This window comes from Podarcis melisellensis (genome assembly GCF_964234715.1).
Source record: "Podarcis melisellensis genome assembly, chromosome: 6".
In the NCBI taxonomy this organism is placed as follows: Eukaryota; Metazoa; Chordata; class Lepidosauria; order Squamata; family Lacertidae; genus Podarcis; species Podarcis melisellensis.
In genome coordinates this window covers 32,665,462-32,680,808 of record NC_138538.1, presented here as the reverse complement: position 1 = coordinate 32,680,808, position 15,347 = coordinate 32,665,462, and the positions used below count along the sequence as shown (strand labels likewise).

At 42.2% G+C, this 15,347-nt stretch overlaps 1 protein-coding gene across 4 annotated transcripts in view; it reads right to left on the bottom strand.

The window, feature by feature from the left end:
• SYT2 (synaptotagmin 2) overlaps positions 1 to 15,347 on the bottom strand; it is a 143,393-nt gene that overhangs the window by 15,261 nt on the left and 112,785 nt on the right. For all 4 annotated transcript variants that reach the window (XM_081914438.1, XM_081914440.1, XM_081914441.1 and 1 more), the window contains 2 exons: positions 2,385 to 2,616; positions 1,064 to 1,224 (listed from right to left, as the gene is read on the bottom strand). In XM_081914438.1, the coding sequence (XP_081770564.1) occupies positions 1,064 to 1,224; positions 2,385 to 2,595 (372 nt within the window). In that variant the 5' untranslated portion in view covers positions 2,596 to 2,616. The remainder of the gene's footprint in view (positions 1 to 1,063; positions 1,225 to 2,384; positions 2,617 to 15,347) is intronic.

Here is a 15,347-nt window from a genome sequence, read left to right as displayed (position 1 = left end):
ATAAAACCTTCCAAAGTTTCACAGGTTTGTCTATCTTTAACTGCTAATGGGATTTGCTGCTGAGTTAGTTTGATTGCTGCCAGCAAAGCAAACATTATAACCCTGAGCAGTAAGAAGGGGGGGGGGGAATTGGTGTGATGGTGGCATCAGGTGGGACGCTGCACCAGACACTTTTATGAGCTGGGATTTATTGACTGTTTTGTACACATTACTTCCTGGGAGCAACACCCTTTCAGATCCTCTAGTGCATTTGTGGCCTTTAATATTTTTCATCTGCAGGTACTAAGCAAGAGAAGTCACCATTGCTGGTGGGAGAAAAGGTATGTAATTCCTACCTTCCCTTGACTTCTAGTGCTTTGCAGGCTGTAGATAAGGCTCACAGGAAAATCTACTACAAAATACTATAATGCCGATAGAACCATAATCTACTTAACTTCCCCCTTTTAAACAGAATATTATCCACTACTCTAAGTCTTGCATAGCTTCCATTCATGTCCAGTAGGGTTTGCCCAACGGAACTTCCTAGAAAAGCTGGAATATACATTATAACTAAGGATCTGCCCATTAAAAACATACTCACATGAGAAGCATAATGCTTTTTCCTTTTTTTTTTTTTACCAGCCAGCATATGTATATTTTTTATGGACCAGAAAGGCTGGATATCTTGATCCTGAGTGTTCTCTAACAGCTACTGGTCTTCTGTTTGATGCAGGTAAGTTCTCGTAGCATTTACTTACCAAAGAGGAACTCTGTGAGCTTTACTTCTACACAGACAGGTTTTAGTGTTGGGTTGCAAACTACCCTGACTAATATCAAGGCTTGCATTTTGATGGTCAATCTTTTATCTTAAGGCGGCTGCTGCTACAAGCAATGAAGGGCCAATTTCAAATCTCACTGCTGGCCCTACCTGGTTGGGGCTCTCATGCACTCCCTGCATAATAAAGAACTGAGCTCTTTGCTTGTACATCTGATTTTCATCCCGCCAAAAGCACAAGCAAGTCCTCACTGCATCATGCTAACTGCAGCATCATAACCGATCCTCTCCCAGGAGGTGTCATTTTACCTGGCCTTTCATGTCTTTCATGTTCATTGCGTTTTTCATCCCCTTTTTGTCCTTCTTGTTCTTCTTCTTCTTGCAGCAGCATTTCTTGCAGATGCAAAAGCAACAGGTGAGGATCAGCAGCCCAGCAACTACAGCAATGGCAATCAGGGCCCAAGGCGGCACTGAAAATACAAAACACTCTCATTGCACAGTTATAGCGGAATTTACTGGGATGGCTGAGTGCCTGAAATGCAAGCATAGGTCACACTACTCACAACCCAGGAAATGTATTTAGTTATTCCAAGGGTAATTAACCCACCAAGGGTTCCCACCAGCACCACTTCTAAAGTCACCTCCATTTTTAATTTTCTTTTTTAAAAAACCATAAAACTAAAAGTAATAATTTGCAATGCTTGCTGAAATGCACGACCTTTTGCTGCATGCTGACAGGCATTCCATTATTTAGATGCCATAACTTAAAAGACAGCATCCCTACCTGCTGCACTTCTGCCCATGGGTTTTCAGATGCTGACCTGAATACAGGGGCAGCCCTATGCAGCAATGACCATTCCTATCCTATGAAAATGCTATGTATACAACATTTCCTGTCAACAGTTTTGTTATAAGTCTCATCCTTCCAGGTGGCTTCTTAAAGGCTAAAAATCAATATGCTTTCCATTAAATATAAGAGTGTATTTTCTCTCTTTTTTTTCTTTTCTAAAAACACAATTATTTTCTTAGTCTCTTTCCTTCTGCAAACCACACATATTTTTCAATAAAGCTCTTTTTTAAATCAGAAAACCATTCAGTAATGTTCCTGAATAAGGTTGACTTGTGGTTCCCCAGATGCTGTTAAGACTCCAGTTCCCGTCATCTGCAGCCAACATGGTCAGTGGTCATGAATGATAGGAATTGCAGTCCAACAATACCTAGAGCAAGCATGGGGAACTGGATCTGGTCTGAGGGCCAGAACACCATCTCCTCAACCCCCAGTGGGCCAAACTTGACTTCTCCAACACCTGATGTTGCAATGACATCAGGTGCCCATTTTAACCCTTGTGTTCAGCCCACAAAGCACCTACAACATTGAAAAGCCTTAAAAACTTTGGTCTGTACCACAATGATGTCCTGAGTATACATCATTGTCATTTATCACACAAGTAGTTAATTGCCCACAAGTAGTCTTCTGTCAAGAGGGAATTCAGGCTTGGTGCCAGCCCAGTCCAGCCCAGCCCAGCCCAGCCCTTTGCATTCTACAAACAGGTTTAGAAACTGCAGTGATGGAGCAAGCAGAACATTTCTGCAGTCTCCAAAAAAGGGGCAGCATATGCAAGCTACTTACAGGGAATCTTGTTTATCTCGTTCATGAACTTTTCTTTAATCTTGGCAAAGACATCCTCCTGGCTCTCTACTGGGCCCGAAGGCTGTGTCGAGTTGTCCATTGACACTGCTGGTGCCACCGTTGTGGTAGGGATATGGGGTGCCGCAGTGCCCGGGGTAACAGCTATGATGGGCTCCGGTTGGGGCTTCTTCTTGAAGAGGTTCCAAGTCATCTTGGCTACTCTTGAGGGTCACTGAAAAAATATAGGCACAATGATAGTTGCTCTACACTATTTGACAGAGTACTAAGAACGACACTGAGAAATAGCTTCTTACATATGATGAAGTAGGCATGGAAGCATTTGCTTATTTCAGCTCATTTTTTAAAAAATAGATTATTAAAACTGCACTCTTATAACCTTATGAAGGCCCAATGCCTAATGAAGCATGTCAAAACAAGTGCTCCTTAATAATGAAGCAGCCAAACATGTTCCAACTCTGAATCTTCTTCACTAGCCACATATTTATAATTAGATAAAATGAACACAATTAGTTGTGGTTAGTACCTCAGAGGAACATGCATCTAGTGGCATAGTCCTAATTCTACCACTTGCACTTAGGTTTTGAAGTCAAAAAGGATCATTAATAGACTGAGAACAATTCACATCTAAGTGCCTTAAATCCTGCATGAACATGACTACAAATGGAAACCTTAAGGAATGCATGCGAAGATTGGTACATGATCAACAGGGCTTTCGCAGAGTCAAAATAGTACTCACCTCTCAATTTCTTATTCTAGTTTTGTCATCAGAAAGCATCATAATAATTCCAAAGAGCATGCAAAACCCAAGAACACACTTTTTTCCTGACATGAGATCAGGTCCATCTATCCTTCCCCAAAGGTCTGGGCCAAATGCCAAGAAAAAAAATAAAAAGCAGGTCACAGAAAATACCCCGTTAATGTTTCTGATCTGAAGAGTTAGCAGTCCATTTGCACATGCAAATTAGGCCACTCCGATTCTGGGCAGGACAGCAGGGAGAGGGAGAAGAATTGGGATACAACAATCCTATACTGGACTCATGTGTGCATGCCGAAGGTGTCCCCAAAGGAAGCCCTAAAGATTAAAAGAATCCACTGCACTGCAGTAGGAGGAACATATTTTCTCTCACCCCACCTCAACCTCCCGGAGGGAATTTATATCTATTTATTGCTCCACTACAAACCTGAAAGAAGCACGCCAGGCTCTGCTACAGTAGCTGAAGGACTGGCGATCTCATGCAAGGAATTCCTGCCTATTAGAACTCAGGTAACACAGAACCCTAGCAATGGCATTGCAAAAATGTTGTGTATCCTCAATGAACAGAAATGCCAGATGTATTTTTCATCCTGGACCATGTTCTTCTGTTCCAATTTATCTTCCTCACTTTCTCTGCTTTCATGTGCCATTCTCTTTCATGGCAATGTTGGCACTGCATCAGAACTGATCACTTGACCATCAGAGTTTCAGCACTTGATTCTGGCGGGCTCACCTCTAAGTCTGCTGCCAGAGTGGAATTTAAACAGTGCAACTGTAGGCATGTTTACTCAGAAGAAAGTCCCATTAAGTTCAATAGGGCCTGCTATCCAGAATAGCCTTGCAACCTTAAAAAGTGGCCATTTCCCAACTGTATGTATTCATTCATTTTAAATTTAAAGGTGAATGTATCTACACACAGCAAGAACTAGGGTGACTACCTGGGCAATGCCCAAAAAGAGGTCAAAGATTTGCATGGGATTTATACATGCAAATTGATAGTCATAGATGCAAATTTAGAAATAATTACTACAGTACACCTCACAATTGTGGGGAAGAGTGATCAGGCACCTTTTCAGTCTGCTGTCTAGATGCTAACTGCCGGTGGGCAACTTGAAGGATACTGCAGAGATCATTCTGTCAGGGGAAGCATTTCAGCCTGCCAGAAGGAATAATCCCCTTCCCTCTCCTTGCATGCCATTCTGGGCGTTCACCTGATCTCCCTGCAGAGCCAATTTCAGGAGGTGTATGGGCAGAGGAGAACGGGGAAAGCCCCAAAGCACATGTGGAAGTTCTTGCACTGGGCTTCTCTTGTCAGGACACTTTAGTTGGATCCTGCCCCCAACTTTTAATCTGAACTTGGACCAGACAGTTCTTCAGGTGATGGTCCTTTGTGAAGTCAGATACATAACAACACTAAGAACAGCAAGACCAGGTCAAAACTGGCAGCAGCAGCAACAACAACAACAACCCCACTTAGTGGTATATAAATGTTGTTAGATAAATAATGTGACATGCTTACTCACCTCACAAGACCTGAGTTTTTCTTTTTACATTATTATTATTTTGTTTTAATGTAAGTTGTTTGGGGTCACTTTTGTAAGGAAAATGACATTATTATTATTATTATTATTATTATTATTATTATTATTATTATTAATTATTCTACCCTTCCTTCCAAAGGAGCCCAGGGCTATGTGGTCATCTTGCCAGTTTCTCAAAGAGTCTCAACAGTCTTTAAAATGAAGTGGATACATTCTGAAGGGCATTCCGTGGTGAATGTTAATATAATGCATATTAGAGGTCAAAGCAGATTCTTCCTCTTGATAATCTGAGTTCTCTTTCCCCTGGCCACAGTTAGATACAAGATGCCAGAAGGGGTAGGCTATTGCTGAGAAACAAAGAACAAATTGATAATGCAGGGTGCACCCTGCTAAATAACAGGTGTTGGTCTGCCGTAGCCGAAACAAAATTAAAAAAATTCCTTCTAGTAGCACCTTAGAGACCAACTAAGTTTGTTATTGGTATGAACTTTTGTGTGCATGCATAGTTCATACCAATAACAAACTGAATTGGTCTCTAAGGTGCTACTGGAAGGATTTTTTTTTCTCGACTGCTAAATAAGTTTCTTTAAAACCCACTGCAAATTGTTTTTTACTCTCATGTTTGGAGCATAACCGACCACCATGTTTGGCATCGGAAAGGTGTCCTCCCAACTAAAACCAGATTTTCCGGTCATTTTTCTTTTTGTTAAAAAAAAAAAGAGGAGAAAGAAGAAACAAGTTTCCATGCAATTCATTCCTTGCGCAGGATAAAGTGGCAATTTAATATGTAATATGAGTCAGAGGGAAGAAGACGCTATACCCTCCCTTTGCCCAGGCTTCCCTGCATCCCTGATACTATTTTTAATTTCTTGCACAGTGGGGAGAGGGATGTCAGCTTCCTTCCCCTGCCTGGCCATAATTAACTTCAAATCACATCCTTCCACCCTCACATCTAGCTGGTGCCTAAAAGGCTGCACAATCTCGACTGTCCCGCTCACAAATCCCCTCGTCTCCTGAACCTGTCATTTCACTTTTTCACGTAAGACGAGGCCTGCATATTTATGAGTCAATATTTATGGCTGACTGGTAAACAATGAGAGCGCCTGTGGGCAAGCATCTCATTTTTGCTCTTTGGCGTCTCTTAACTGATTAATGCCGGTACGATAGCCAGCCACTGGTACGTGAGAGCCTCTGTAGACCAAGTGTAATAGATTATTCCCCCCATGTAATAATTTAACATTTGAGAGCAGAGGGAGTTGGGGAGACAGAAGACGAAGAATGAGGAGATGGAGGGAGGGGGGGTGGAGGTGAAGTTAGAGAGTCATCTCTGAAAAAGCCAATCTGCCACTTTTCATGGCAATGAGTGAGTCAATCTCTCCTTTTTCTGCTTCTTCTCCATTGTTAACATGGTATATTTCAAGCCTCCATCAATCAGGAACGGGGTGGGGGCTATTTAACAATCGTGCTTCAACGTAAATGACAGCTTCTTAAGGCTATAAAAGAAATGGAAGGGGAGGAGGGAAAGGAGGGAGGTGAGCACCTATCCATCAGGCCCAATCTGCTGATGGAGAAAAACAACAACACAAGCTAACAGATGCTCTTCAGCAGCTATTGGACACAATTCGGGAAAGCAATGCCAGGAGGAAAGCTGCCCTTTTAAATTTCTTAAATTACACAAATGTCAACAACAAAGTACAGATTGTGGAGGTGGCTGAGAGTAGCAAAGGCCTTGATCAGTGGAGCCAAACAGGAAAATGCAAAGCAAAACTCATATAAAGCCTGCGCAGCTGATTTAAATTGTGCAAACAGCAATATATATATATATATATATATATATATATATATATATATATATATATATATGCAGGTTTTGGTGTCCTCGGGTGTCTTCCCGTGTAAAAGTTGGGGTGTCTAGGCGACGTTTCGACGAGGTCTCACTCGTCATCTTCAGGCTGGTGCTTTCGGCTTCTTGTTACTGGAACAGAGCAGGATCTCAGTGTTTGAGTTCCTATAAATACTGTTGAGGGGGTGTGGTGTATAGCCTCCAATGTTCTGGGCAGAGAGGAAGTTCCCAGGCTAGTGTGCCTTTTCTTCTTTTGTTCCTTAATTACTATTAATTACCTTAATTACTCTGGAAATTAGCCCTCCTCACAAAAACTGACACCAGATCCAGAGGCACACAGAACGCCATCACCAATCAACCACACCAGACCCAAACCCAGACCCTCTCCACAGATAAATTACAGACACCATCCAGTAGCCAAACCATGGTGGCACCTCCGGATGCTGCACCCCCCTGCAATCCCTACACAGATCTGGCTGACACAGGCCACAAAACCACAGCTCGCCCCTATACACGAAGCCAAGCCAGAGCACAACTAAGTGCAGTACAGCCATCTTCTCAGAAAAACTCTTCACAAAGTTCAAGAGGTCAAGACACAAAGACTTTAGCAACTAATCCACACCTAATGACCCACCTAAGTGGTACTCAGGATATCACTCAAGAAATCACTCAAGATATCCCTCAAGTAATTAAGGAACAAAAGAAGAAAAGGCACACTAGCCTGGGAACTTCCTCTCTGCCCAGAACATTGGAGGCTATACACCACACCCCCTCAACAGTATTTATAGGAACTCAAACACTGAGATCCTGCTCTGTTCCAGTAACAAGAAGCCGAAAGCACCAGCCTGAAGATGACGAGTGAGACCTCGTCGAAACGTCGCCTAGACACCCCAACTTTTACACGGGAAGACACCCGAGGACACCAAAACCTGCATTCCTGTACCCGTGAAAATCTACGAAAGCAAATATATATATATATATATATATACACACACACATACATACATACATACACACACACACACACACACACACATGAAGATGTGTTATTAAAATAAAAGTCATCTAATGTCCTTCTTTGGACGTGGTTGGGGCAGGGAAGGATCAGACCCATACATATTTTTTACCTTTGCTACTAAAGTGGTTAATGAATTGGAGGCAATTGACCCAAACTAGCCCCACCCACCTCAGTTCTACTTTATACACTGAAACATGCAAACACCAATCCAGAGTAAATTGATAATTAACAGAATAGGTTGATATTCTCTTTAGGAGACAGGACTGTAGTGGCAATTCCCTTCCATGAGTGCTCCAACTCCACTTCCTGTGCTTGCTGTTGCATAATCAGTCCCCTGTTCTTTTTAATGTCCAGGAAAAAATACCCATACAGTTGCCATCTTGGAATCAAATTATACAAGACAATGGAAGACCTGTGGTCAGACTGCTCCCCGCCCCTCATGGTTTTCTTCAGTACTGGACAGCAGGTCAAAGTTGGCTATAGTCACAAGGCTGGGATTGGAGAGGGTTTCACGTTCCCACATGGCCCCCACTCTTAATCTTGTCTAACCCCTAAAGCTGCTACAGGGTGGAGCTATTAGCCCTTCACTGATTTGTACCTTAACAGAGCTTCTTTTTTACTTTTTTTAGTGATCATAGAACTCCTCTATCTCATCTAGTTCAGCACTTATTTTCAGATCCACAAAACTGGATCTAAGGTCTCCCATCTTGGTTCAGAATCAGAGCTGATTTAGCAACTTATTGTTAAAAGAGCAGAAAGAGGCCATTTTAAAAGAACTGGCCAACAAAAAAATAATATGTCTTGCTTTTCAAAGCCTTTAGAATCACCACTCCTGTTGCAAATTTTAAAAGGTTACCTCTAAATTCCTTTGTCCTACACAGTGCTTTGGAGTGTTTCAAATGCTCAGAGCCCTTCTTCCCACATTCAGGCTTGTTGAAGCTCTATGCCAGGGCTGAGGAAAGGTTTAGGAAAAGGTAAAAAGGTAAAGGACCCCTGGATGGTTAAGTCCAATCAAATTTGACTATGGAGTGCAGCACTCATCTCCACTTTCAAGCCTAGGGTGCCGGCTTTTTTCTGCAGACAGCTTTTCTGGGTCATGTGGCCAGCATGACCAAACTGCTTGTGGCTCACGGAGCACTGTGAAGAATGCCACAGCACATGGAAATGCAGATTACCTTCCCGCCACAACGGTACCTATTTATCTACTTGTGCTGGTATGCTTTCGAACTGCCAGGTTGACAGGAGCTGGGACAGAGCAATGGGAGCTCACTCCTTTGCACAGATTCTAATCATTGACCTTTTGATCAGCAAACCCAAGAAGCTCAGTGGTTTAGACCACAGCACCATCCGCATTCCCTGTAGCCTTAACAGCATGCCAGTTTGCGTCAGAATAAGTGTGTGAGAGTCATTCATTTCCAGAAACTGAGAGAAGATTCTTGAAGATTCTCAAAGCATCACAGTGCAAGATTATAGGCTGCTGTAGACTAAACAAAGCCACTTCAAAATAATATATATCATATACCACATCTCACAAAATATACAAGTAACTGCAAGTTGTTATATGTATAACAACAAAGTCAAGCAAAGACTCAAACAACCAATGAATAGCGAGGAACGCTGAAGTGACTTATTAGTATATTTTGAATGACATCATACCGATTATATATTTACGAACAGTTATTAGCCAGCATGTTACGTTTGCATTTTTGTAGATAGTCACATTTTGCAACACAGGGGTTTGTGGTTGTAGACTAAACAAATAGCTGTGGAGCTTTTAACTATGGACATGCGCAATTCTTACAGGGGAGAGACTGCAAGCTCCGTCTCTGCAGTCAGGCCTGAGCTTTATACAGGCAACATGTAGGGTTGAAGTGTGCCTTGCTATCTGTGTGGTAGCAAAGTTGTAAATAGTCTTCTACCAACATGACTGTTTATTGCCTTTCAAGTAAACAATGCTTGACTGAGTTTCATTGCTTCCATGAGTGATTTATTGCCATCGTCTATGCACAACTTGATCCTTAGACATGATGCTGTGCGATTGCTACTCTGCTAACTAGCACACACATAAGAAAACGTGCTGGACCACCCTCATGATTTACGACTGGAGATTGTAAAATCTTCTACGGTTTGTTCCCTACTCCGTGGTTTGCTTAACATCCACCCTGATGGAGAATTTGCTCTTTTGTCAGTTTTTGGTTGGTTCTAATCAAGGTATTGCTGTGACAGGATTCTGGATCCTGTCTCCACCTCCCCAAGGATCACCACAGATGTCTGACCTTTTTCAACCATTAAATGGTTGCATTGGCTGCATGGGGCTTTCTACATACCTCTGCAGCCACTGAACTCTGCCTAGAAACAGCAGCAAGTCCAAATTCCTGCAAGTGTTCTCCAAATAGCTAAATTCAAAATTGCAAAAAAATGTAGGGCACTCAGGAGGAAAGTGCAGTGTCAGAGGGTTGTAAGGAATAGATAAGTGCAGCAAGCATGGTGAATGAATTAACAGTGCCTGTCGTTGCATTAAGGAGAAATGAGAAGGGCTTTTATGTATTTGCCTCAGAAGAAAAGGACAGCAAAACCATTAATAACTTGGGGGAGAAATAAAATGGGCCATTTAAAAATTGCCAAGATACTGAACTTCCCCAAATCTCCCTCAATGAAGAAATAAGTAAGTTTGGAAGATGGGATCAGTGGCACCACAGTCTAGGATGTTTATATCCTTGGTTTGTGTCAGGGGGAGAAAATTAGAGAAATTGGAGAAAAATTAACCTTATTGGCACTGCTGTTGGTTTCATTTAGAAAGCAAATGTCAAGTTCTTCTCCACATCCCACAGAATTAAACATAGGTCTGAAACAGAAGATTAAAAATGCTAAACAAACAAATAGAACAAACAATCCTTCACAAGTATTATAGCTTTGAGATGATCCAATCTATGGATATCTGCAGTGTGCAGGCTTCCCACTTCTTGAGGAGTGAGAATTCCAAGGGCAGCATTCATTAGGGTCTGACTTCCTTTGGAGAAGAGAGAGCTATGGTGTTTTTGTATGATTTGGTTCATTTGCAGACATACAAGTAGAGCACAGGTGGAGGAAAACAGCACGAGCGTTCCTAGCATGCAGCAGTTCTGCTACCCTACATGTAAAAGGAAAAGGTACCCCTGACCATTAGGTCCAGTTGTGGGCGACTCTGGGGTTGCGGCTCTTATCTTGCTCTATAGGCCGAGGGAGCCGGCGTTTGTCCGCAGACAGCTTCTGGGTCATATGGCCAGCATGACTAAGCTGCTTCTGGAGAACCAGAGCAGCGCACGGAAACGCCGTTTACCTTCCCACCGGAGTGGTACCTATTTATCTACTTCCACTTGACATGCTTTTGAACTGCTAGGTGGGCAGGATCTGGGACTGAACAACGGGAGCTCACCCCATCACAGGGATTCGAACTGCCGATCTTCTGATCGGCAAGCCCTAGGCTCTGTGGTTTAGACCACGGCGCCACCCACGTCCCCTACATGAGACCACCCCAATATCCTTTCAGTCTTCTACTCAAACTTCTCTGGCTGTCACTCTCTGTCTCTCTTTCAAAACCACAGCCTCCCACTAATTTGGGCTCGCATTAAGAATACAGCTTCCGGGTCATATGGCCAGCATGACTAAGCTGCTTCTGGAGAACCAGAGCAGCGCACGGAAACGCCGTTTACCTTCCCACCAGAGTGGTACCTATAATACAGTAACCATTCTGAGCTAGTAATAACTAGTAATCTGCTTAAGAAAAAGAGATGGCCAGCAAGACTTCCTAACAAGATGACTACTGGACCAGACAAGCCGTGATGAACTCCCTACCTTAGCTACGCTTCAAGCAGTGTGTCACAGTGCCTAATGGAGAGACCTTCTAAATCCTCCTGAACCCTAGTGAAGGCATTTACAACCTCACTGGTGCTGCTAATGAGCCGTGACTCTGCAGATCCTAAAAGGCCTAAGTCTTCATCCACACCAGGGCCTTATAAACAGCAAGGTGTGTCCCCCCCTTTCCCCTCTACCTTAGAAGAGGAATTCCTTCCACTCTTGGCAGCAGATTTAAAAGCAGAAGATCTAAAAACAATTTGGGGGGGGGGACCCACGGACATGCTGCAGCCCTTGGTGGTTCAAATAAGCTCTTTGAAAGATGTTGAAATATGGCTGGTACAGAAGGAAGGAAGAAGTGATTCCCACACAAATGTTATAAATAAGCAGTGATGGGCTGGGTGTGGGCCAATAAACTGAAGCCGAATCCTGAAAAGACAGAGGTGCCATACATCCCAAACTCTCAAGTCTGGGAGGTGGGAAGATGGTCTGTCCTGGAGAGAACTGCACTCCCCTGGAAGGAGTTGGTCCACAGCCTGGGGTGCTACTGGATTTGACACTGTCAGTTGGAGGCTCAGGTGACTTGGATGGCTTAAAGTGCCTCTTTCCAGCTCCAACTGGTTTGCCACTTGTCTTGATGTTTCATAAAGCTGTGAAGGATCCACTGTCATGTGTTAATTATTAGCTTACTTCTTTAACAAATGAAGCTTGACAGCAGTGCTAGCCAAATGCCTACAACAGGTTACACCCCATCCCATCCCATGCACTCTGCACAAGCACCAAGGCTCAGGCAACATAAGACTCCTTTTTAAGCCTGGTTGCCCCTTTATCAAGAAAATAAAGAAATAGCAGGAAATTTGTCACCAGGGTAAGCAACAGAATTGGAAATTTATGCAAGCCACCCCTTCAAGCCTTGGTTTCCCCCATAATCCACATGACTGTTTCAATGTATAATAAATGGCATGTGCTCATAACACTTGCTACTAACGGGTAATTGACAGTGAGGCCCAGTCTCCCTCCTCCTTTTTGATTTATCAGGCTGACTTGTGGAATCAGAAATACAGACGTGAGTATGGTGGGGCAGAGCACAAACTGGTTTGACGTGCAGATCATGCATATTAAAATGTTGGGGTTCCTTGCAAAGATCTTTTCAAAAATGTGCTGTCTTGTGTATGTCGGTTGGAGTTCTGTAGTGAATAATACTGAAAGACAATTTGACTTCAAGAGATTTGACTTCATGCTTCTGTGAGAATGTCTTAAGATATAAGGATGTCATAAGATATAAAGATTATTAAACTGGAAATGTCTAAATGGAAGCAGGGTGTGAATAAGAGCAATACATTTATTAAATATATATTATGTATTTGAGTAATAATTTATTTCTTGAAATGCAAAATTTTTAACTTTCTTTTTTCAGTTATCTATCTATCATCTATCTATCTATAGAATACATGTTGCATGTGTTTGAATGAGTGGAGCAGAACAGTCATCTCAGTTACCAACCTGAGTCGACTCCAGTAACTTCACTGCCAGAATACATGTCAGAGAGTGAGTGGAAACAAATTGCTAGGTAAAAATCCAAGACGCACATGCAAGGAGTGCACAGCCCTTGGCAAGCAAACAAGCAAATTATGTTTGACATACTCCTTCCCTTTGTTACCAAATTGCAGAATGAGCATCAGGGAAGATATTCTTTTGTGGACTTCCTGCAGAGTATCTGTTTACGATGTCTCACGAGATCACATTTGGAAATACAATTCATGTAGATATGGAAATCTGTATAGCTGGACAAAGCTAGAAACTTAATTGGCAGGCACACTACAAACACTGTCAGTTGGGCATAGTGCTAATTCAGTATATGAAAATAAAATTAGAAGACAACTCTCTTTTTTGATTATGAAAGCTCAACTGTCTCTCATTTTTATGAATAGCATTGTCTTCAAACAAGAATTAGTTCAGTCTCATTCTCCATGCACGGCTCTCCTTTTCCCTTCTTCTTTTAAGTTGTTTTTATCAAGGCACTCTTTATAAGCCCTAGATAAGGTTGAAGGAAAGTGATCATGTCATACGCAGCACTGGGTGCCATTCACTATAAATGAATTCTGAGAGAGCCCCAAAGAAGGAGAGAGGACCCATGAAAAATGCAAATACATTAATTTTAATGGGGCTTGCATAGGAAACCTTCCAAGTATAAATTTATACCCATTCTGAGTGTTCCAAAATGGCCTTACAGACAAGTAAAATGCAGTGTTCTTACCAGGAACTTCTGTTCCATTAAACATGTTTGTAATGGCACTCCAGGCCCACAATCTTACAAACTGCTAAGAAATGACAGCAATGTAGGGAAATAACTAGGGCAATTACCAACACTTATATATTATTTGGTTGGTCTCTTTTATCCTCCTTTACCAAGAGTTCACTTACAATATGATCTTGTTAACAAATTCATTGCAGAATAAAGTTTCATGATCTAGGGCTCATTTTGTCAAATGCATAAACACACACACACGTTCATGCAGACAACACTTCATGTATCTAAATCAAGCAGGTGCTGGTACATGAAGGCTTATGCCAAAATAAGTCTGTTCATTTTTAAGATATCTGGGATTATTTGGTTTGCTTTATGTCCCTGGTGCAACAAACTATGGATTGTTAGAGCAGGAACAAGCAACAAGTTCAAGCAAGTTTCTGTAGTGTGTGTGGCCTGTCTCTTTAAGAAACTCCCCTCTCTGGCTTCCTCCACATCTCAGTGGGAACCATAGGCTTGTCCCAGCTGCCATGCTGAGTTGTTGATCTGTTGTTCACAAATAAATACAGTCACAGAAGTTTTCCTGATTCTTGCTGCTTCGTGGTATTAGGGCAGACCCCATTAAAAGGTTTCCTCACACTCTCCCTGAATCCCATGGGACTGTACAGTTTCAGATTGTGGTTTACAAATGTGGCTTGTAAAGTGCACTTAAGTCAGCTGGTGCTGGTTTGTGGAGTGCACTTAAGTCAGCTGGTACAGATGTCAAGGGGGAAACTCTGATTTAACAAATGTGGTTTTTTTTTGTGTGTGTGTGTATGTGTGTGTGTGTGGAGCAGAAACAAAGGAGGGAAATGGGGAACCCTGAAATTTGGTGCTCATTTATGCACCAACAGACCACAGTTTGTTGGACCAGTAATATTATGGCCAAACAAGGTCAAATAAGTGTGTGTGTGTGTGTGTGTGTGTGTGTGTGTGTGTGTGTCATTGTGGAATTCTCCCTCCCCCATAGGTTTATCTGGTGCCTTCTAAATCTGTTTACCCTGGGGAGATATGTGTGTGTGTGTGTGTGTGTGTGTGTGTGTGTGTGTGTGTGTGTATAGGACCCACCCTATACTTGTGACTAATTTATTTTAAACTATTTTTAATATTGTATTTTAAATTGTTGTGTTCCACCCTGGACTTAGGGTGAAGGGTGGGTAATTAATAATAATATTAATAGTAAGCATGTTAAGTCAAACCACTGGGTCATCATATCCTACTCCAACTGCAAATCGTATCTCCCCACATCTCTCCTCCACCAAAAAGGCACACTGACTACTGCTTGCCCTTGAACTAAGAATTACTGCCTCCCACTTTCTAGATGCTGCCTTCAGAATCTACACCAAGATACCCTCTACAGATGCTGTGGAGCCACATGGTAGCCACCACTTCTGCAGTAGTTCCTACATCACTCCCAGGAAACTATTTTTAAACAGCACCTGTGTCATTTTGGTCCATCACTTCTGTGTTATGTAAACAAATAAGGAAAAGGAAACCCAAAAGGTCCATTTGTATCAACTGCTTTTAGTGTTTTCCTAATTTATTCCTAATTTATTACACCACCCCGATATGAATATCTAAATAAGTGAATAAATAGATTAGGGCCCAGTATGCATGCAAAGGTAGCATGATCTCTACAGACCACTGTGCCTAGTAAACTCTAAT